General features: G+C 44.5%; 1 protein-coding gene across 1 annotated transcript in view; it reads left to right on the forward strand.

Moving 5' to 3' along the window:
- The window catches only part of ZDHHC7 (zDHHC palmitoyltransferase 7), a 52,036-nt gene that overhangs the window by 23,225 nt on the left and 4,201 nt on the right, over positions 1-24,610 (forward strand). The window contains exons 4-7 of the mRNA XM_075939972.1: positions 5,701-5,825; positions 11,238-11,334; positions 16,335-16,416; positions 17,653-17,783. Of these exons, the coding sequence (XP_075796087.1) occupies positions 5,701-5,825; positions 11,238-11,334; positions 16,335-16,416; positions 17,653-17,783 (435 nt within the window). The remainder of the gene's footprint in view (positions 1-5,700; positions 5,826-11,237; positions 11,335-16,334; positions 16,417-17,652; positions 17,784-24,610) is intronic.

The raw sequence follows: 24,610 nt of genomic DNA on the forward strand, positions 1-24,610 counted from the left end.
AATATTTCTAAATGTATTGCTTCCTGGAAATCTGTAAATAGTATAATTTAGCTAAACAAAGTCAAGTCTCTAACAGCTTTACAATATAGAGAGTATATAAAGAGTACATAGCAAAATTGTAAAGTGACTTTGAGTATCTTGATATGAAAACTAAATTAAGCAGTTACATCTTCACAATTTTAAAATGGCATTTGATGTAGTTAAGTGGAATTTACTGGTAAATAAATCTGTTCCTTGCTACCTGAATGGTTCTGTAGGGTAAAAATTACAAATTGCCAGTTTTACTGCCATGCAAAATTTGAATTTGCATATGTGAATATATTTTAGAATACAATTCTGTCAACATGCACAGTAATAGCTTCTGACAGCCTAAATGGTGTATTTTCAGATATTGTTATAACAATATACCTATTTGCAATTCAATAATAGTTGTGCTCATGAATAGTTGTCTAAAATTATATTCCTCAATTTCTGGATTAACTCTTGTGTAGTGGGATAGGTTGTAAACTAGCATTTAAAATGTCATCCTTAGAAATAGTAGTGACAATCTTGCTATGAAAGCATTGATGCGTCTCAAAGGTGAGCTTGGTGGTGTCTCAGCTCCAGACTGAAGCCGGTGGGATTTTCAGTGTGTTCGGAAAAATCTCGCTGCTTAAATGCTAGAGTGTGTTGGATGAGTGGACTTAATCCAGAAGTGTTTAAATTGAGACTGTAATCTCCTCACTACTTCAGGTTTTTGCACCTTTTTGTCATTCATTATACAGTAAAACTCTGATGGTCCAGCATCTGATGGTCCGGCACTCCTGATGGTCCGGCACCATCAGGAACCCGGAAGTGATCTGGGCAGCTGGACCATTGGATCTGCTCTGCCCCCAGCTTCCACGATTCAGCCGCTGCTAAAACTGGCCAGCGGCTGAATCGGGGAAGCCGGAGGCAGAGCAGCTGGAGTGCTGCCGGTAGGTCCCGTAGCGCTGCCCCTCGGTACTGCGGGACCAACCCGGCAGCACCCCAGCTATCCCCGATTCAGCTGCTGCTGATACTGATCAGTGGCTGACTTCAGGAAGTCAGCCAACCCGGCAGCCCCTCAGCTGCTCTACCCCAGGTGTCCTGATTCAGCCACTGCTGAAACTGACCAGCGGCTGACTCCAGGAAGCCGGGGGCAGAGCAGCTCTGCCCCGGGCTTCTTGGAGTCAGCCGCTGATCAGTATCAGTAGCAGCTGACTTGGGGACACCTGGGGCAGAGCAACTGGGGTGCTACCAGGTTAGTCCAGTAGCGCCGAGGAGCGGCGTTGTTGGACCAACCTGGCAGCACCCCAGCTGCTCTGCTGCAGGCGTCCGGGATTCAGCTACTGCTGAAACTGACCAGCAGCGGCTGAATCGGGGATGCCTGGGGCAGAGCTGGACTATCGGAAGGGGGTGCTATGAGGGGTCTGGGATGGCATCCCCCTCACCCCAGGCCCCTCATAGTCTCCCCTTCTGATAGTCTGGCATATTTGATAATCCGGCACCTCCTAGGTCCTAAAGGTGCCGGATTATCGGAAGTTTACTGTAGCAAGTATTCACTGCTTAGTTTTAAAATACATTTAATTTCCAAAATTCTGTTGCTAAGCATACTCAGTCTACAGTGGGGGGAGAAGAGGAGCCACTCCTAAGATGCTTCAAAAAGTGTTTTTGGAAGTTCATTAAAAGCTGATATTGCCTGAGTAGTTCTGAGTCTACACCATGAGTGGGGAACCTCAGGCCTGGGGGCCGGATGCAGCCTCTGGCTTGCCTGGATCTGACCCCTGAGGTTCATCTTTTCCCCCCAGCACTGGGGAGCCTATGCAGGAACTCCAGTTCCCTGCTGCCTCACTGGAGCACACAAAATCAACTAGGGAAATGTGGGGAATGTCTTTCTCCTTCTCAGTCGGAGGCCACGTCAGTGAGTTTTTTGGTTTGGGGTTTGTGGACTTTTTTCATTTGTGTGTGGCCCCCAATTGATTTTTTTCTGTGGGTCAGCCATTCCTGGCCTAGAAAAGGTTCCCCACCCCTGTTCTATGCCCAGTGATGAAAGATTCTTCCTCGAAGGCAATGACATGCATTAAACAAGGCCTTCTTGAAGAACCAGTTTTTGTGTTTGGTGGGTATTAAGCACTGATTACTAAAAACACCTCGAGATCAAGATATTGTTTATAGACAGAGCATAGTATGTTTAACTTAATGAACTTTCCATATTACCAAAGAAAAGCTATGTAGTAGAAACTGTTGACTGTTAAATAAGAGTAAAGGAAATTAGAAAGTCTCTAAATTCATAAGTATGACATTGTATTTGAAGACAATGTATTTATTATTTTATAGCCACATGAATTTCATCAGAAGTAAACTGGTTACAGTTTTGGGATTATAAAAGTCATAATCTCAATGTTTGTAACTGGAATCAAGTATCATGCATGGTCTTTATTTGTGATTACTTGTTAATTTTGTAAAATGACAAAGACATAAGATCAAGGGCATTTTGATAATTACACTTATGAATGAATTAAATTAGTGGAAAAATGAAAAGATTTTATTGGTTTTTACAAATTTTAATCCCTCTAGAACTAAGAGCAGGGATAGGGTCCAGAGTGACCTAGATAGATTAGAGGCTTGGGCCAAAAGAAATCTGATGAGGTTCAACAAGGACAAGTGTAGAGTCCTGCACTTGGGACGGAAGACTCACAAGCATTGTTGCAGGCTGGGGACCGACTGCCTAAGTAGCAGTTCTGCAGAAAAGGATCTGGGGATTACAGTGGATGAGAAGCTGGATAGGAGTCAACAGTGTGACCTGGTAGCCAAGAAGGCTAATGGCATATTAGGTTGCATTAGGAAGAGCATTGCCAGGAGATCTAGAGAAGTGATTATTCCCCTTTATTTTGCTCTGGTGAGGCCACATCTGGAGTATTGTGTCCAGTTCTGGGCCCTCCCACTATAGAAAGGATGTGGACGAATTGGAGAGGGTCCAGCAGAAGGTGACCAAAATGATTAGTGGCCTGGAGCACATGACCTATGAGGAGAGACTGAGGGATTTGGGTCTGTTTAGTCTGCAGAAGTGAAGAGTGAAGGGGGATTTGATAGCAGCCTTCAACTTCCTGAAGGAAGGTTCCAAAGAGGATGGAGAAAGGCTGTTCACAGTAGTGACAGATGGCAGAACAAGGAGCAATGGTCTCAAGTTACAGTGGGGGAGGTCTAGGCTGGACATTAGGAAAAACTGTTTCCCTAGGACGGTGTGAAGTGCTGGAATGAGTTACCTAGGGAGGGGGTGGAATCTCCATCCCTAGAGGTTTTTAAGTCTCGGCTTGACAAAGCCCTGGCCGGGTTGATTTAGTTGGGATTGGTCCTGCCTTGGGCAGGGGGGCTGGACTTGATGACGTCCTGAGGTCTCTTCCAGCTCTGTGATTCTATGATCATCGTTTAGGGTTTGTCTCCAACGTAGTGTTGGTTCTAGTTTGTCTAATTTTGAGCATGACCATCCTCATTCAACAATGCTTGAGCAGCAGATAGCTTTAGAGCCCCCTCTTCGTTACTATCTCTAGCATCAACGTTGCTGTGACGGGCCAGTTAAATCAAGGGTACAGAATCACTTAACGCAAGCTAGAGCTTTTGTTTGTAACATGGGTGGGTTAGGAGCAACACTAAATATACCCCGAGTTAATATTTCAGTGAAGATAAGCTGTAGAATGTGAAACACTGGGTTGTAGACATAGGTTGTCAAAATGTTCTGCTTCCGTGTTAATTCTCTCCAAGCGTATAGGAGGAAAATACCCATTCCTATGTTAAGATCTGGCAGAGCTCCTTGAATCATTTTAGTAACCTGGTCCTTTAGCTAGTTTGTGTAAGTGAGAATCACAAACGTTGCAAAGGCTGACGATAACACTCTACAAATACAACTACTCTTCTCGTGGTGCCCCTCCACCATCACCCAGAAAATCAGCTTTGCATTAGTGTTCTGAGTGCATTAAAAATAAGCAGATTTCCCATTTTTAGAATTTGGGGGAGGTGAGGAAGATATGCATGAGTGAATTTTTACCATGTAATGCCTTTCCCCTTGTCTCATTCAATGCCCATTTCCTTCATACAAATCCTTTTGATGGCATTCTAGCAATTTGACTACACCCTTAAAGGCAGGACAATTCAAAATAAAAGCTTTCAGACTGTTCCTGGTTTACTCTGGGCCTCCTTGTAACATCGATAGCTGATTGCCCTAGTTCTTGAGCTTCAGAATAGTTAACCTACTATATATACTCACAAGAAATCTTTTCAACTTTCAGCAGAGATTCTGACTGTAGTTTTGACATATGTAGGTAAAGATCATGGAGTCTATCCATGTTTGTGGTGGTTCAGTTGAAACTGAGCTTGGAGTAATGATGGTGGTTTGTCTGGAAGGTGTTCAGTCTTACGTTAGGCTTGTTTTGAGCAAACTGATTTTGGATATTGTGATGTGTGCCGGTGTATCTGTATATTTAAAAAAAAAAAGACACCTCTTTTCCTGTGGGACAACAGAGTGACGTCATCAAGTCACTCTGTCCCTCCTGCCTCCTCCCGCTCTCCTACCTTGCGCCCGACCTCGCTGCTTCTCCTCACCATTTGGAATTGCTCTTTTAAACCAAGCCCCAACTCCCCTTCCTTTCCCCCCTCCCCCCATGCCACAGCGCTTTCAATGCCAAGTAACGTGGCACAGTAGCCAGCAGATCCCACATCGCAGTCGTGACAGGCTGGGGGGGAGGGTATGGTTCTCGGGACAGCAGCCCGGGAACAGGCACTAGCAGAGGGCCCTTGTGGGGCTCCCCTTCCAGGCTCGTGGGGAGCCGGAATGCGGAGCCTGACTGCTCGGAGTCCAGCTGCCCCCACGGGAGACTCCTCTCCATCCTAGCAGCTGCACTTACCACAGCGACCTGTCGGCTCCTTTCCTTCTGCTCTCGATGGGCAGGTGGCCCTAGGTTCTGGGGGCAGAGCTGGGGTGGTGAGCAGCACAGGCAGGACTGCGTGGGGGAGAGGTCAAGACAGCGGCCCCTTGCACTACTACTTTCCCCAACTCAGCGTGCTGCGGTACCCTGGTGCGCCGTATGCAAGCAGCGCTACCTGCACCTCACTGCCCCCCCATGCAGGGAGGACAGCATCCCTGTCCCTCCCCATCCGGGAGAGGGGAGTGTAAGGTTTGGGGGAGGAGAGAAAGGGTTTGTGGGGGTAGTGTAGACAGACAGACAGACAGGTAGGGAGGGAGGGATCCTGGCACACGGAGAGAGGGAGAAAGGGTCCAGGCTGGTGAGGCAGGAGGAGGAGAAAGGAGGAGGACCTGGGCTGGTATGGTGGGGGAGAGAAGGGGCCAGGTTGGCGGTGGGGGGGAGGGGGGAAAATGCCTGGATTGGTGGGGGGGGAAGGAGGGAAGGAAAACCGGCCGGGGTGACTGCAGCCTCAGCCTGGTCCTCCCTGGTGGGAGGGGAGTTGGCGAGCACAGCAAGCAGAGGGGCACAGCCCCGTTGTGTATATGTGTGCGCGCGCGTGTGTGTGTGGGGGGGGTTAAATAAGGTCTTTATTAAAATGGGCTTAGTGCACAAAACATTTTACATTTAGTACACTCTGCATTAATGTTGAATAGTCAAATCTGTTCAGATCTGCTCCTAAAAAGTGCTCCCTTTCCCAATGTAAGATGTTTTCTTTTCTCCGTCCATTTTAAAAATTTAGGGGGCTGTACCCAAAGGAAATGCCACTAAAGAATACATGGAGAGTTTGCAACTGAAACCAGGGGAAGTGATCTACAAATGTCCAAAGTGCTGTAGTATCAAACCAGAACGTGCACATCATTGCAGGTATAGCATTATTTTCTGTAAAGGTTTGTTGAAAATGCAATTTAAAAAAATGTACATAGGAGTTCATGAACATGGTCTGCAGGTAACTTGCTATAATAAAAGTTTTGTAGACTTTGTACTACAGAACAGTGTGTATTAGAGATGTAACCGTGCAACCATGTAAATAGGTAACTGATAAGCATGAGCTTATTTGTTACCCAAACTGCTACATGACCACACATGGCTCCCAGAGAGATGCCTGGCCTGGCCTGCCCCTCCCACCCCCCATGAGTAACTGTATAACCACTGACATTTTCAGTGGTTACAGTAACTTACACACATTTTTACATCCCTATTTTAGATGCAGTTGTCATGTTCAACCACTGAAAAGCTGAGCTTAAATATCTGTCTCTATGTAGCAGAGACTTGCAAATGTTTGTATACAGTGTGTGTGTTTATATACACAACTGCATAGGGGTAGTGTTTTTAATAGTTCCTCTCTATATAGAATAATGCATATCCAGCTGTGTAAGATATTAGCAGTTTCTGCTTAGCTGAAGGATGAAAATGAATTTTTGGAGCTCTAAAATGCAAATCATATGGAATTGACTGAAAAAAATCATCAGTTGATTTAAATTGTCTGTTTTGTGTCTCTAGCTATCCTAAGGCTATGGTTGAGAAGGCACTGTTTATTAGCAGTTTTCCATGGGGCTGAAATCTTGTTCTTAGTTTAGATGTAAATTTTGATTTTGTGTATGGAGTAGGGAGGAAAAACTCCAAGTAAATATGTAGTCATTGTTAAATTATCTAACCACAAGAGGAAAAGGATCTATTTATTTGAGACTTCACACACCTTCTTTACATGAAGTAGTCAGATGCCTTTTATTTTTAAACTTAACAAGGATGTGTCCTATTAGGAATGGTACTTGCGAGGAACAGGGCCTTTGATGCTTTCAATTTAAAATGGTTTTACTTTCCTGCACTTTGGCAAGCTCATGTCAGATGTTTCAGATAAACACAGGATTGTCTAGTCATTACATAGTAGAACAGGAGCCGAAGCATACATCTCCTAACTTGATTCCTAGAAATTTGTGTCTCATGTTCATCTGTAACTGGCTTTTTATTAGACTTAATTTCTGCCTTTGCCTACCTCTTAAATAGACTAGCCAATTAGCCATTCATAAGACGGGATTTTCAGGTCTTTCCTCCACGTTGGTCTTCTCTCCTGAGCCTCCGGTCTCTCCTCAGTCTCTCTCTCTCCTCCTCCTACTGCCTTTCCCCCCTCCCCCCCCCAGCTCTCTTCCGCCTCCTGCCTCTCTCTCTGTCTTTCTCTTCTTCCCCCCCACCCTCCCCCGCTTCTCACTTGGGGGACCGTGGAGCCCAAACGGCCACTTGGGCTCCGCGCTCAGCGTGCTGCATGAGGAGCACGGAGCCCAAACAGTTGTTTGGGCTCCCCCGTGGTGACCCGGCTGAGTGGTGCAGAAGTCAGCCGAGTGTCGTGGAGGTAGGTGAAGGGGGGTGGGGCGACATACACGGCCGGGCCCTGCCCCCTGGCTGTGTACATCACCACCCCGCGCCCCTTCGCCTCCCGCCGTGGCGCTCAGCTGACTTCTGCGTCGCTCAGCCGGGCCGCCATGAGGGTGCAAGCGGTCGTTTGGGCCCTGCGCTCCCCATGCAGCACAGGGAGTGCGGGGCCCAAACAGCCGCTTGCACCGCTTGCTCCCCTGCGGTGGCCCTGCTGAGTGACAGAAGTCAGCCGAGTGCCACAGAGGGAGGCGAAGGATGTGACTCAGGCAACAGCGCCACCCAAAGGGAACAGCCAGCATTTCAGCATTAGTCACAGACATTGGGCTATATTAAATAGATTGTAATGGTGAAGCACTTTTTAAACTTTTGATTGAAAGATACTGGTTCAGTCAGTATCTTGAGTATTTTGATGTCTGTTGGGACAAGATTTGAGTGTTTATATCCCAGAAATGCTATGGAATAATGTTAAGGTTGAAAATTGAATTGCACAGATGAGGAAAACTAAACTTTCACAGTATCTGTAACTTTGGGTGGGTTATGTATGCATAGCTTTAACACTATAGAAGAATGAAAAGGCCCTTGTTACAAAGGCCCACCAATCTTACTTTGGGAATAACAACTGAGATTGTAATCACAAAATATAGAAAAGTTTCTAATGTTGCATTATTTTTCTAAATTTGGGTCTTTACTGAGTGTTTTCTACTTGGATTGCTTCCTTAGGATAGTTTTAAAATAAACATATCATAAGCATCTTTTGTTTTTACTAATCTCTGGATATATTTATTCATGATAGACCAGAACTATTCATTTAATACTGTTCAAGTTGAAGGGATGTTTTTTTCATATTCTACAAGAAAATCTGTAACTCTACAACTCACTTCAGAATAAATTAAAAAAAATAAGATATATATTACTTAAGTGGTCCATTTGGGGAAAGATAATGACAAATGTAGCAACTGTTTTATTTTTCACTGTAGAACGTAGAGATTATAGTTGGATTCTTCTGCAACCAACTTTGAGACATGTTGGTTGATAGCCTTTAAGTCAGCAGGGGGGCAATAACCAGCCCATGCAGTTCACCAAGGTTAGCCCCTGGTGGGCTGCCAGCTGTTTACCTGAACCTCCACATGTACAGCCGCTTAAAGCTCCCATTCACCACGGATTGCTGTTCCTGACCAATGGGAGCTACAGAAAGTGGTGCAGTTTGGGACACCACTTCCTGCAGTTCCCATTGGCCGGGAATGGTGATCCGCGGCAAATGTGAGCTTCAAACAGCCATACCTGTGGAGGCGTAGGTAAATAAAGCACCAGGGGTTAACCCTAGTGAACTGCATCCAGCTTATTGCCCACCCTGCCTTTGGTGTTTTATAGTTTAACAAAGAGATATGGTGTGAGATTTCTGGAATTGTTTCCAGAAAAGTCCAATAGCTGTAGACAAAGCCACACACAAAAAGCAGATTCAGATGACTGCTGAATATCCTGTTGATGCTGCTCCACCAGTGGTGAAAGATACTACGTGTGAATGTGTTGTATATCACATGCCTCTCCTGATCAAATCTTTTGTAATTTAATGATATGGTTAGATTGTATTTCTGAGAAATGAGAGGGAATTGACACCTTTTAAATAAAGTTTAGACTGTTCTTTGAAACATTTTGATTGTGCACACACATTCGCTATATTATTATGGAGCTGTGTGGGTTGTAAAACAGCTGTGAACATTTCTGGAGAGATGTGTGTCGTCTTGCAAATATTACGTCAACTTTTCTATATTCTGAACCAGACTTACAGTTTGGCTATCTGTAAACTGATCTAGGTACTCTCTGCCAAATACTGCTTTTGACTAGCTTTTACCTTGAATTTCGAAAAGATTGACGCTCTACTTACATGATATACTCATATAGCTACAGGGTTAATATAAAATAATACACATGATTGGATGTACACTTTTATTCGTTTTGGAGCATGTCAATATTCATTTTAGTGGATATGAACCCAGCATAGTGGATAAAAATCCAGCCTTTACACTGTTAGAACATAAGAATGGCCATGCTGGGTCAGACCAAAGGTCCGTCTAGCCCAGTATCCTGTCTGCCAACAGTGGCCAGTGCCAGATGCCCCATAGGGAGTGAACGCAACACGTAATCATCATGTGATCCCTCTCCTGTCATTCATTTCCAGACAAACGGAGGCTAGGAACACCATTCCTACCCATCCTGGCTAATAGACATTGATGGACCTAGCCTACATGAATTTATCTAGCTCTTTTTTTAACCCTGTTAAAGTCCTAGCCTTCACCACGTCCTCTAGCAATGAGTTCTATGGTTGACTCTGAGTTGCATGAAGAAATACTTTCTTTTATTTGTTTTAAATCTGCTTACCTATTAATTTCATTTGGTGACCCCCTAGAACATGTGTTATGGAAAGACGTAAATAACTTATCTTTATTTAATCTTTCCACACCAATCATGATTTTCTAGACCTCTATCATATCCCCCCCTAGACTCCTGTTTGCTAAGCTGAAAAGTCCCAGTTTTGTTAATCTTTCCTTACATGGCAGCCATTCCAAACCCCATATCATTTTTGTAGCCCTTTTCTGAACTTTTCCCAATGCCAAGATACCTTTTTGAGATGAGGTGACCACATCTGCATGCAGTATTCAAGATTTAGGCATACCATGAATTTATTTAGAGCAGTGGTTCTCAAAGTGTGGTCCGTGACCATCCTGCTGGTGGGCCGTGGTCCCAGGGCTCGCCTTGCCCTCTACCCCCTGCAGCATGTGCTTCAGCTGTGGCCCCCCTCTACTGTGTATGGGAGGTTGTGCCTCATGGACAAAATTTAGCTTTCAGGGGAAAGAAGTGGCTCCGCATGCTATTGTTCCCCCTGCCCCTGGCTGGGGGAACGGCAGCACGGGAAACCATTCACCTGGAGGCTTTCCTTGCTGTTTCCATTGGCTGGAATCACAGCCAGTGGAAGCAGTGGGTGGCAGTGCCTGGCAGTAATCGGAAGCATGGAGCCAGGTAAGTGCACACCATCCCCTCATGCCCCAAACCCTGCACACCCATCTCCCTCACATCCTCCCTTCCACCCTGCTCTTGCATCCTCACCCCAGCTTACTCTTACAACCTACCTCCCACTTTCCAGCCTACTCCTTCACCCTACCTCACATCCAGAACCCCAACCCTCAGCTCACTTCTGCACCCTACCCCCCAGTCAGACCGTGCATGCCAAACCTTTCCTGCACCCATTTTGTCGTTATGGGTGGTTGGCTGGTGGTCCATGGAAAGGTCTGCATTGAGCAGGGTGGGTGGCGGGCCAGAAAGTTTGAGCACCACTGGTATAGAGGCAATAAGATATTCTGTGTATTATTTTTATCCCTTTTTAAATGATTCCTAACATTCTGTTTGCTTTTTTGACTGCACATTGAGTGGATGTTTTCAGAGAACTATCTACAATGACTCCAAGATTTCTCTGTTGAGTGGTAATAGCTGATTTAGTGCCCATCATTTTGTATGTATCGTTTGGATTATGTTTCCCAATATGCATTATTTTACATTTATCAACATTAAAATTCATCTGCCATTTTGTGGCTCAGTCACCTAGTTTTGTGAGATACTTTTGAAGCTCTTCACAGTCTGCTTTGGATTTAACTATCTTGGGCAGTTCAGTATCCTCTGCAAATTTTGCCACATCACTGTTTATCCTATTCTCCGGATCATTTGCTCTTAAATGGTAAACCACATCTGACAAAACTAGTTAAGAGCTCTGCTTTTTCCCCTTCAGCTTTCATTAAACTCTGCATATTAATTTTTGGCTGAGACACACTACTTGTTCTTTCCTGCAGTGAAATTTTATTTTAGAAAAATAAAGTAAAAAGTGTCCATTTCTGTCTTCTTCCCTCCCCCAAGTATTTGCAAGCGATGTATTCGAAAGATGGATCATCACTGCCCCTGGGTGAATAATTGTGTAGGAGAGAAAAATCAGAGATTTTTCGTGCTGTTTACGGTGAGTACAAAGTACCAACAAATTCATATTGGCTAAATATGAAAATTATATTCATTATAGGTAGCAATTTTTCACATACCCCAGGATTAAATTATTTGCTGTTTAGCTAGACCCTTACTCCAAGGGGTATTCTGTGTCGTCCCCTCTCCTCATACCCTCTCCAAAAATCTGCACACAGTATTTTAAAATTCTGCATATTTGTCAAAATAATAAAATAATCTACCTGGTTTTGATTGTTTTGGTAATTTATTTTAAAATACTTGTTAACAAATATCACTCTAACAATATAGACAGCCAAAAAGAGTTAGGAAATAGATTCCTTACTAGGCATATTAAAACAGAATTTTGTATAATTATTAATTTAAACTACAATACAGAAACTTATTTCTAGCAATCTCAGAAGCAATGACAGAGGCCTGGGGGAATCCTGGGTAACAGAGGACCTGAGGGAGAGGGAAGTAATTGTTGGGAAGAGGTCTGGGAGTGAGCCTGGAGGTTTGTTGGGTGTGAGTCGGAGAAGTGTATAGAACAGGTTGGTCTTGTGTTTTGCTGGGGAGGAGTTAGGGAGCCTCCCCTGTATAGACTTTGGCTGACCCCTAGCCTCTCCCAGTCAGGCACATCTGCCTGCTCATGTTCCCCTGCTACCCCACTCCCATTCAACACCTGTTCCAATCTACCTCCTACCTCTTCTGAATCCCAGTTTGTGATTCCCCCAGTAGCCCCAGGTGCTCCATTCTGTCTGTATCCACCCACGTATCTCTTGCCACCTCATCTGTTCCTGCAGGCAGGGCAGTGCCCGCTATGAGAACCAAAGCTTCTGCTCTCTCCCTGTCAGCTGCTAACTGCTACACTGGGGAATAGATGAGCTGACTGTCTCTGTTTTGGTGCCAGAGAGGCCCCTGGCGTAACTGCAGAATCTCTCCAGCAGAATGTATTTTCTGCGAAGAAAAAGAAAATCTGAGACATATGTATTCTGTGCATTGTAGTGCAGAATTCCCTCAGGAGTACATACCCTGGATGTGAAGCATTGTACCATTTCACTGTTTGCAGTGTATTGTTTTATTACACAAAAAAGCATGTTACTGTTTTTTAAAGTGTGCAATTAAAAATATTCTGGGGGGAGAAGACTTGGATCAGGCCAATATAATATGCTGGTACCTGGCTCAAGCTGCAGACTCATTCTGCAGCATCTCAATTTTCATTTTAAAAAAAGTCTGTGTAGTGGTAAAGAAAACCCATATGTGAACTGATTGTGATAGCTACATGAATCTGCAGTAAACCTTGAACAAGGAGAGGGTGTGTACCTTAGTCTTCAGAATTTACCAGGCGTGACTTCTGCTTTTGGTGCCAAGAGTGAGTGGTGTTTAGGAGGATGCACTTCTTTCCTTCCCTCAAGGAGGAGCCTGGGAGAACCCAATAGAGAATCTGAGCCCCACTGATGGGGAACGAAGTCCAAGGAACTAAAGAATTGTGATCAGAATGCACCTGAATTTGTGCATCTGTATACCAGGTTGAATAACAGCTCACATGGGCTGACCTTAGAAGAGTACCACTGCCTTTCTCCTAATTTCTCCCCTGCCTTCGAGAAGCTATTACAGATTGAACCTCTCTAGTCTGGGACTCTCTGGTCCAGCAACATCTGTGGTCCAGCTGATTTTTAGCTAGCCCGATGTCCACTTATCCTGGTGTGGTCAGGTTTTCTCAAGTCACGTAAAGTTTTACAGCCACCTAGCTCTCAGCGTTCTGTGCTATTATTTAGCTCTAATTTACCCATAAATGTCTTCTAAGAGCCTAGTCAGCAGCGGAAGAGTTGGTAATCCTGCTAGACAATATTGACCTCCCATGGTTTGGCAAATTCTCTGGTTTAGCACTGGTGTGGTCCCGAGGGTGGCGGACTAGAGAGGTTCAACCTGTAGCAGGTATTAACCATGCTTATTTTAATAATGTTTGAGTCCAATGTTTCAATGACTTAAAATCCATTAGTTCTTTGAGTGCTTGCTCGTGTCCATTCCATGTTAGGTGTGCATGCATCACGTGCATCGTAGGCGGAGGCTTTCCCCTCAGTGGTGTGTGTTGGTCCCGATCTAGCACCCTCTGGAACTATGCAGTTGTGTGCCCATATAGGGATGCCACTGGCCCCACACTCTTCTGAGGTTCCTGTTTACTGCCTGAGATGGTTGCTGGAACAACTCCTATTCCTTCAGCATGATGTTCTTCTCAGTGGTTTCTTATTCTTCCATAGTTTGTCTAAAGTATAGTTGTAATGTATATATTGTAAATCGTGTTAGTGTAAGTAGTTAGAAGCCTAGTCTCCTTATGATTAAATGGCCCTCTGTGCCCTGGGCAGAGGCATGGGTACTCCCTAGGTTTCAAACCTCCTGTAGTAAGCCTGTGCCCATGAGCGCCTCACATTCCAGTTGTCTGAAGTGTTTAGAGAGACTTTCTAGACCCTTGGCACTTAACCATGGTCACTTCAAGAGGGTTCTTCATCAGTCTTAGGCTATATCTAGACTACAGGCTTCTTTCAGAAGAAGCTTTTCCAGAAGAGATCTTATGAAAAAACTTCCGAAAGAGAGCATCTACACAGCAAAAACTTTTTCTAAAGATAGCATCCATTCAGTCTGGATGCTATCTCACATTTAAGCTGTGATTACTATGGACAGAGTGGGCACCAGGGGATCTGTGCTTTTTCCTCTTTCCTCTTCTTTTGAAAGAACTCCCTTTTCTCTGTCCACGCATGTCTTTTTCTGAAAGAACTCTTTAGGGAAAAGGCATTCTTCCTTGTAGAAAGAGGTTTACCAATGTCAGAAAAACCCCTCTGTTCTTTCGATTTTTTTTTTTGAAAGAATGTGATTGCAGTGTGGACATAAGTGACGTTTTTTGTAGACCTACCCTGAGGTGGAGGACCTTCAGTACCCGTTCTATGTACCACCCATTCTCAGTACAGGTCCCCCCGATGACACTTAACCAAGATAACTTGATAGCATCTAGCCTACTGGTATCCTTGTGCACTTCTCTCCTTCCCACTAACGCTACTCATTTGCTTCTGAGAGGCGAGCTGCTGCTCCCACCCTGCTCTGCAGTGAACCCCAACTTTGGTACTACTGTCAGTGTAGACATTCAGGATGTGGCCCCCTTGGATGATGATGAGACTGAGGAAGAAAAGAATCTTCCCCACTCTCTTACAAGCCTTTTCCTCTTCCTCAGACGAGGCTGCCTTGGGACTAAATGTCTTGCTTGCACAGGGTGACTTCTGGGCCCATAAGCGTCTAAAGTGGATGGCAGCTATCCTGGGGCTGGAGATTGAGGAACTCCAGATATCATCCCACATCCTTGGTAACATGCTGGATGCAGGAGCACTTTCCAAGGTGGCTATGTCCATTAATAAGGCTGTAGTGGCTCCAGTGAGGACCCTGTGGAAAACCCCTTCTCTGTGTCCCCCCCACCTCAAAGAGGGCTGAGAAGAAATATTATGCCAGCCAAGAGTATGAATATCTATACTCCTACCCTCTTCCGGTGTCCCTTATTGTATTAGCAGCAGACAAGGAAGGCATATGGGTGCTGTCTCCAAACAGAAGAATGCAAAGAAACTCGACACATTTGGGAAAAAGCTAATTTGACTGCTAGTCTCTGGCTACATATCTCAAACCCGCAAGCCCTGCTGGGGAGATACAACTACAACCTGTGGGACTTCTTGTCTAAGTTCAGAGACTCCGTACCTCAGGACTCAAGGCAGGAATTCTCTGCCCTCTTAGAGAGGGTAAGAATGTTGCCAGGGCAACCTCTGTCCTGGAAGATTTCCTTCCTGGTAGCCATCACCTCAGTCAGAAGGTCTTTGAAATCAAGGGCCTCACATCAGAGCCTCACATCAGAGCCTCTGTATCCGGTGTTCTTCAAAGGCAAAATCCAACTGTGCCCCTACCTAGCCTTCTTGCCAAAGATGGTTTCACAGTCGCATAGCAACCAGGCTATTTTTCTGATGCTCTTCTTCAAAAGCTTCTCCAGAATTCAGAAGAGCAGCAATTTCACTGGTTGGCTGTTTTGTGCCCTCACTTTCTGTATCAGGAGAACTAAATTCTTTCATAAATCCATACATCTCTTTGTAGCAGAAAGGATGAAAGAACTTCCAGTGTCAGCCCAGAGGATTTCATCCTGGATAACCCTCTGTATTTGGGCACTCCAGTTAGGTGGATGTCCCACCTCTGGCTATGTTAATCAGGCTTCTTCAGCAGCATTCCATATGCAGCTTCCAGACCAAGACATCTGAAGGGCCGCAACTTTGCTTATCGGTTCATGCCTTCACATCCCCCATCGCCATCACCTGACTAGCCTGGAGATGACACCAGGCTTGGAAGAGTAGTGTTGCAGTCAGCATGTCCCTGAACTCTGAGCCCTCATGCTGCTTGAGTCCTCTAACGTGGCATGGACATGATGAGCAAGCACTCACAGAAAAAAGTTACTAAACTTTCTGTAACTGTTCTTTGAGCTGTTTCTCACATGTCTGTTCAATAACCCTCCCTTGTACCTCTCTATCCAAGTTAATCAGTAAGAAAGAACTGAAAAGATGTGGGATTGCTGACACTTCTTGTACCCAGCTCATAAGTGTGCAGCTCCAAAGGGTGCTAGATCCAGCTCAACTGATACCATTGGGGGACAAATCTCGTGCAACAGTGCACAGATTGCATGCACATATTTCACATAGAATGGATATGAGCAGGGCATCTCAAAGAACTTTTACAGCAAGGAAGTTAGTAACCATTTTTTTACATTTGTAATTGTAATGCCATCCAAAGAATGAATATATTTGTGTATGTTGTTGTACTTGCTGAGTGTTTCTGATTTGAACCTTGCTGGAGTTGGTTTTACTCCATTTTATCCAACCTTAAAATGATATTGCTCTCAAGCAGGTCATTTCCTAACATATAAACTGGTCGCAAGGAATGTCTGCTTTATTGACTGAATAAATGATCAAGATTAAACACATTTCTGTTTATTTCCAGATGTATATAGCCCTAATATCAGCTCATGCACTCATTCTGTGTGGGTTTCAGTTTTTCTCTTGTGTCCGAGGACAGTGGACTGGTAAGCATGTGTTTTACTTCTACCACTCTAACCAAGCAGTGTTTATAAATAAATAAAAAAATCATAGAATTTGCACATTTCAATTGTTTAACATGAAGCTGCCATAAATATTCTCTTTCCTGCTCATGGCAGCCTATTTTCTTGCATGGTGCCCGGTATCTGAAAGATGAAACAACATAGAAATGAAGCATACAGTTTTAGTAGGCTAATTAACTGGGATGAGATGTGTTTATTTAAAGATTGGATTTTTTTTTAAAGATCTTTAGCTCAATTTGTTTTGGGTTTGCAGAAATTGCTGATCCTGGCCTCTGTTGGATTCTATGCTCATTGTCCCTTTTATCCTTAAAATTATGAATTGATGGACACTTGTCTTTCTGGCTGTTGCTTTGCCTTTCACTCCTTGCTCTCCCACATCCAACTGTTGCATCTTTTAACTACTGCAATGAAACGAGTGTGGAGAACACGATTTTTTCCTGCCCAGCAAATATATTTTGCTGAACACATGGTTGAATGTGCAAAGGCAGGGTGGTGGAATTTAGAGTATCTTTACTAATAGATTTTTTTTTCACATGAAAATACTTTTCCTCTCAGCATCCCACTCCATTTCAGTGTAAAATCCCACACTGTGTCACACAGTGCCCAAATCCTTCCTTGCGTAATCAGTGGGTGAGTGGGAGGATAAGACTTTGAGCAGCTCCAGATTTCAAGATGCAGCTTAATTTTCTTTACACTATACAAGGCAAGCCAACCACATCTGCAAGGATGAAAAATCAGGTAGCTAGAACAGCCAACCAGGAGCAGAATGTGCTTCTGCATTTTTTTGTCATGTGCTGGCTTCATGTCTAGCTGCCCCTTTCTTTGTCTGGTATTATGTGCAACCTGAGCTAAGGTTTTACAATGTGTCTCACTCAGATGCTTAATGCTCTCCTATTGGTGTCACCTTGTGGTCACCGCAGGGCAAGACATAACGGTGCAGTTGCAGTGTGGCATATGACAAGGCAGAACTGTAATCGCTTGCAAATTAGCATTTAATTCAACAATAAACTGAATTGTCTAGAGCTGTACAGCATCAGTGATGGAAAGGAAAATCTGGAGTTCAGCTTGATTCAGCAGCTGTAAAATACAAACATTTTATCCCTTTGCATTGAAGAGGAGTCAAGCTGTTCTGCAGTTGCTATTTTGCATGTGTTCTTTGGTGTGATTTTTTTTTCGTAACTAAGTTCATTCTTTTCACAGAATGCAGCGACTTCTCCCCGCCTGTAACTGTGATCCTGATGGTCTTTTTGTGCCTTGAGGGTTTTCTGTTTCTCACGTTCACTGCTGTTATGTTTGGCACCCAAATCCACTCAATATGCAATGATGAAACGGTAAATCCTACTCTGTACTTGGTGTAATAACTTTGAGACTTGACTACATATAATTTTAACTGATTATGATAGAGGGACTTTTATGAGGATGAAAATGCTCAAATCTTAAACACATTTATCTCTTACTTCCTTGCTACTGGGAAAATTAGAAATAATTGTTTTTGCTAACAAGCAGATGTTTTTAGTATTGACTTCCCTTACATGATGCAGTATAGCGAGACTTTCAGAAACTTTTTTAAAAAGTTGCATTATCTTTCAGTTGTATTAATGCTCCTAAATTACTTGGACACTTATGAAAATCCCACCCATAATTCTTAGATTGTCAACAAAAGTGACTTGTTTCATTATAATGAAATACATTTAATCTGGTATACATTTAATCTGGTATTAGAAGTGTGTGGTCTTCTGCACTTTTTTACTGCACTAAAATAAGATATTGGTTAATATGTACTGTTAATCCATTTTCCTCATCAAATCCCAGTGTAAACTAGGGATGTTAAGGACTAGTCAACTAGTTGACTATCTGATAAGCAAATAAGGATAGTCAACTAGTCGCTTCCCCCCCTTTATCAGGGAAGAAGGAGGTACTTCAAAGCGGCAGCACCACACAGAGCTGCTGCGTGGAGCCTGGGGTCAGCTGGGGAGTCTCCAGCTGATCCCAGGCTCCCAAGTGGTGCTGCCACTTTGAAATGCCGCTGAGAGCCTGGGATCAGCTGGGGACTCCCAGCTGACCCCAGGCTCCGTTCGCATGCCAGCTTTGAAATGTACAAGAGTCCCCAGCGTGGAAGCACCCGCATGGAGCCCGGAGTTAGTGAAACTTCCCACTGGGCCTGGGCTCCATGTGCCATTCCAACTTTGAAATGCACAAGAATGCATTTCAGAGGCAGAAACGCGGAGGTGCCTATTGAGTAGTCGATGGAAATTCCATAGACTACTTGACTAATACATTAATCGCTTGTTAACGTCCTTTGTGTAAACATTGGATGAATGTCATCCAATGTGAGTAATTGACTGAAGATATTAAGGGAGTTGAGTTCACAGTTCCAATCTGAATATTCTCTGTCGCTTTGCAAAGTTCACATTTAGAAATTGAATAGCTGTATAAAGGGAAAGCAAATGGTAAGTGTCAGTGGAAAGTGAGTCCTGTAAATGATCATTTAAAATGCATTTTGAAAGGTAGTCTGATTTGAGTTGAGATTCTTACTGTATCATTTTTGCCTAGATTCAAGTCTTTCATTAATTGCAATTAACAGGTTCTGATTAGCACAGATCCCTGGCATGCAGTGCAGCTAGTGTTCACTTAGCTTTTTGTGGTACTGAGTATTTTTCTTCTCATCAAATATGGTTTCAGAAATGTATATTATATAAATATGCAATATATTCAGCAAGCTTTAAATTCTTTCATTGTGCTACATTCTCCACAGTTCAATGAGTCAATCTGATTTCTTCCTTAGACAGAAATGCTAATTTATTTCATACACACTGGTTTGGTGCCTGACTGTACTGCTGCACAGGGTCTGTCAATATCTTCTAGTTTAGACCCTACACACATTTCCCTGTTTGAAGGGGAACAGGAAACAGCCCTGTGGGATCCGTAGTGGAGAGGGCTGGATAGAGATTTCTTCAGATGATGTTGCTTGTCTTCCATTCATCATTAGAGATTTACTAGAGAGAAATGCAAGACATTTAATCCTTGCTGGTCTTGGCTAACAGCATCTTCGCTTGTACCCCTTAATGTTGAAGTGCTCTGTACTGCTATTAGACTCTCGGATGTAACCTTTTGACTGCCAGAATTTGAGTTGTTTATACTAATATTAGATTCATAGTATCGTAACTGTCCCCTTTTAAATCCAATTTTTTTTATCGGGATACTAGAAGATTTACTCAGTATTGCTTGGGTCCTTAACTCGAATAAGTTTTGTTTTTCTTATTGAAATCGTTCTGGTGTGGAGTTGGATATGAGGGGTTCAGTATGTAGGCTGCCCTGAGGGAGGCCATCCCCAGCCCTCTCTTACCTCAGCAGCTTGGGGCCAGTTGAGAAGCACCTGTCCATCCATGGCTGCTGCAGCTCCAGTGGACACAGCCAAAGGGAAGGGATCCATGGCCCCTGTCTAGACGGACGGACAGACAGGCTCTCTGAAATATATAGTAGATAGCTATCCCTTTCTTCTTTAAGAGATGTCCCCATGGGTGTTCCACATTAGGACGGTGTGCTGCCGCCGAGCCTTAGAACGGAGATTTAAGAGCAGTGTCCCTGGGGTCACGCATGTGCAGGTATCATACATGTGTGAACCCTCCTCCCCTGCATCCCAGCGCTCCTCAGTTCCTTCTCTACCACCTCTGGCAACAGATGGATTCAGCAGTGCTCCCTAGCTTCTTCGCGTCTTCATGATTAGCTCTATTTTAAAACCAGTTCAGTTATATTGTAGTAATTAGTTAGTTTAAAAAAAAAAAAACCTAGATGAGTATAAGGTTCTTTTCTCCCAGTTAACCCCTTCCTGACTGCTTTCATAGACATGCCTCGCTCCCAGGGGTTTAAGCGCTGCACCTCATGTAAAGAGCCTATCCCGATACCAGATGGACATTCACAGTGCGTCCGCTGCCTTGGAGACCAGCATATCTCCTAAAAAATGTCCTCATTGTGCAAAGTTAAAATTGTGCATGGGGAGAGACAGAGACCTCTGCCTTACTTGAAAACTCTCTCAGACCAGCTGCTGACCCGGGCCAACAGCCTGAGGAACATAAACAGCGGGGAACCAAAAAGCCTGCCAAAAAGCAAGCCTCCTCACTACCTCAGGGGGCTACAGCACCGAAACTGCCGTTTCCCTCATGACCGGTGGCAAGAGCGGCGGCAGCACTGCACCTCAGCACATATGATGCTCCAAGCGTCTCGAGAGCCATCAGGGCAGACAACAAGCGAGCGTGCACTAAATCATGCTCTGAGGCGTCAGGCTTCAAGTTACCGTCCTCATGAGCTGCAGCACCATCCGGCACTGATACAGTCTTGCCAGCGCAGCATAAGAGCACGGTGCCGACCATGTTAACAGTCCCTTCAGTCTCCACTGCAGAGATGCCTAATGTGGCGCTAGTTTCCTCAGCACCAAGACATGATTCAGTGCCTCGGATGGCTTCCATGCCTCCCACGACAGCACCGACAGTGCCAGCTGGGCATTACACCCAACACAGGGACTTATTAGTCTCCTTGACTTTTAACTCACTGTTTTTAGACCCTGAGCACTCTCCTGCTATGTTAGCATCACAGAGCTCATTGTCTCAGGAAAGATTTTCATCTGAATCTGACGAGGAATTCTCTAGAGAATTCTCCTTACACAGACCAGACTATTTACTCTTCCAGATTTGGGAATATATCTTTATATTATGGCAATCCCTGGGAACTGCCATCTGAGCCATATCCCCACTGGCAATACTGGGACAAATGGCAATATTATCAGAAACACCAGCAAGGCTGAAAACAGCAGAGTGCAATATTGCCCTGCTAAACAAATACAAGAAGGGGACCCACCCACAAAAGAGGGGGCAGCGTCTCTGGACCAAAAATGACCCTCTCCTTTCCCCCCCCCCCCCCCACAGTGGAGGGAGGGTTTCTGGCCTCAGATGATGCTGCACATTTCCAAGACCTTTTTAAACATGTAGCTGCTGAATTAAACATTCCTCTTCAGGAGGTTGTGGAAAATCAGCATGAGTTAACTGATCTATTTCACTCAGTAACACCGTCAAAAATAATACTGCCAATTAATCCAGCAATAATGGAACTGGTAAAGACGGCGTGGCAAACTCCAGCATCAATCTCTTCTACGACTAAGAGAACAGATAAGAAATATTATGTCCCACCCAAGGGATCTGAATTTCTTTTTACTCACAGAGTCCCTAATTCCCTTATAGTGGAGGCTGCACAACAAAAATCTAAGCAGCAACGGTATTGGTCCAGTCCATCAGACTGATAGCAAAAGGCTTGACGCATTTGGGTGCAAGATGTATACATCTTCTACTTTACAATTTTGCATTTCAAACTATGCAGCTTTATTAAGCAAATATGACTACAGAAATTACACCAAACTTAACAACTTCACCACAGATATTCCCAAGGCTGAGACAACAGTACAAAGCACTGGTATTGGAGGGTCACACGATTGCTAGAACAGCATTGCAAGCTGCATTAGATGCTTCTGATACGGCTGCATGATCTACAGCAACAGCAGTAGTAATGAGAAGGGCGTCATGGTTTAGCTCCACTCCGTTCCCCAGAGATTCAGTCTACAGTAGAAGATCTGCCTTTCAATGGTCAAAAGTTGTTTGCAGCTAAAACCAATGAAATTCTCCACTTCATGAAAGACTCCAGAGTAACGCTTCAGTCCTTTGAGATCCACAACCAGGCACCTAGAAGAAGGTAATATAGGTTTCAGCCCTACTTGAGACCTCGATATCCTCCATATGCACAACATTACAATAGACAAGACCAACAGAATAGAGACCGAGGCAGAACCCAACGACGATGTCCTTCCTCTACCAACTCCCAACAGTCGCAGCAGTCCAATAAGCAAATTTGAACATCAGGTCGAGGGTCAGGAAAGCCTCTCTTCTATTCCAATGCCATTGATGCAAGCAAGCCTGTTCCATCCTCAACTGCTACCCTTCCTTAACAGCTGGCAATATATAACCTCTGACAGATGGATCCTACAGATAATTGAAAAAGGCTACTTTATTCCCTTTGTGTCCATACTCCCTTCCTGTTCCCTTTTCAGGGACCACTCTTGTGAGATTCTACTTCAACAAGAGGTAGAGGACCTTTTGCACATGGGGGCGATTGAGCCCAGTCCCCACACAATTTAGGGGGGGTTCTACTCATTACTTCTTGACAGAGAAAAGATTGAGAGGTTGGAGACCTCTCCTAGACCTTTGGGCCTTCAATAAACTTGTTCAAAAACAAAAATTCAAGATTGTAACGCTTGCCACACTCTTACCAGTGTTGGAACAGGATGATTGGTTCTCGTCCCTCGACTTGCAAGATGCATATTTTCACGTTGCCATCCACCCTGCTTTCAGATGTTTGTTTCATTTCATTGTAGATTCTCAACACTACCAATAGAAGGTGCTTCCATTTGGATTCTATGGCCCTGAGGCTCTTTTCAAAGGTTCTAGCGGTTGTCACAGCATATCTGAGAAAACAAAAGTTATCCTATTTCCTTACCTGGATGACTGCCTCTTCAAGTCGCTCTCACACAAAGATTCCTGCCGTACTGACAGTCACAAGACACCTACTCCGACACTTCAGCCTCCAGGTGAATGAAACCAAATCCATGCTCTCTCCTACACAAAATATACAATTTATAGGAGCATGCCTCGACCCAACAGTGACCCCTGCGTCCCTTACTATGGACCGCTTCTAAAAAATGGTGGCCTTGGTAAACACCTTACAATCTAGCCGCCACACAACAGCACTTGAATGCCTTCGGTTGTTGGGACACATGGCAGCATGCAATTTCATCATCAGCAATGTGTGCCTGCACATGAGATGCTTACAGGGTTGGCTGGGACAGGTGTACAAATCCAGTGTCCATCTGCTATCCAAATCCCTGTCCCTTCCAGGGATAGTAAAGGAATCCTTACACTGGTGTTTAAGTCCATGGAATCTTGTTCCAAAGTCCCCTTCCACCCACCAAACTTTGTTTCCATGACAACAGAAGCATCTCGTACAGGGTTCAGCGCCCACTTACAACATCATACATATCAGGGCCTGTGGTTCAAGAGCGACAAGGACTTGCACATAAATGTTCTGGAACTTCATGCAGTCAGGAATGCGTGTGTCAAATTCCTCCCATTCATTGCCAACAGTCAGACTATATATAGACCATGTCGCAGCAATGTTTTATATAAACTGTCGGGGTGGAGCCCGATCTCGAGCTCTTTGCACAGAGGCCATAGCACTTTGTAACTGGTGCCTGAAATACAACATGGTTATTACTGAGTGCTCCTTCTGGGCACCCTGAATACAACAGCATGTACACTCATCAGAGCCCTCCCAACCGAACACAAGTGGCAAATGAACCCGCGCATGTTGGCGGGCATCATCCGCTTGTGAGGTCACCACACCATAGATCTGTTTGTTACGCAATACAACAAGAAATGTCCCCTATTCTGTTCCAGGGTGGGCATAGGCAAGGGATCAATGGGAGATGCATTCCTTAGTAGCTGGACATCCCACCTAATGTATGCATTTCCTCCCATACCCCTATTGAACAGGGTAGTCCAAAAGACAAGGAGGGACAAGGCCCATCTGATACTTATAGCTCCAACATGGCCATCCCAAACATGGTTCCCCTTTGTATGGCAATTATTTGCGCCTCACCAATCCACCTACCTTACAGCGACGATCTCCTTCATCCGGGACGCCGCACCACCCATCTGAACCTCCACTTGCTACACCTGAAGGCATGGCTCCTGTATGGTTCTCTGAACTAGAGCTGACTTGCTCACAAGTACAAATGGTCCTTCTATGCAGTAGGGCACAGAACACCCGTAAGACTTACCTTCAGAAATGGAAAAGATTCTCGATGTGTGTACGCCACCGGGTGGCTCCTTCAACATCCTCCTTGCCTACCATCCTCGACTACCTTCTGCACCTTAAACAAATGGGCCTCGCAATAAGTTCCATTAAAGTTTACCTTGCTGCTATTACTACCTTCCACTCTAAGATAGATGACTCATCCGTATTTGCTCATCCATTGACAAGAGGTTTCTTACGGGTCTGCAGACATCACTCTACCAACACAATCATGACCTGCATTTAGTATTGAATGTTCTAACGC

The sequence above is a fragment of the Pelodiscus sinensis genome, chromosome 12, assembly GCF_049634645.1.
Source record: "Pelodiscus sinensis isolate JC-2024 chromosome 12, ASM4963464v1, whole genome shotgun sequence".
NCBI lineage: Eukaryota > Metazoa > Chordata > Testudines > Trionychidae > Pelodiscus > Pelodiscus sinensis.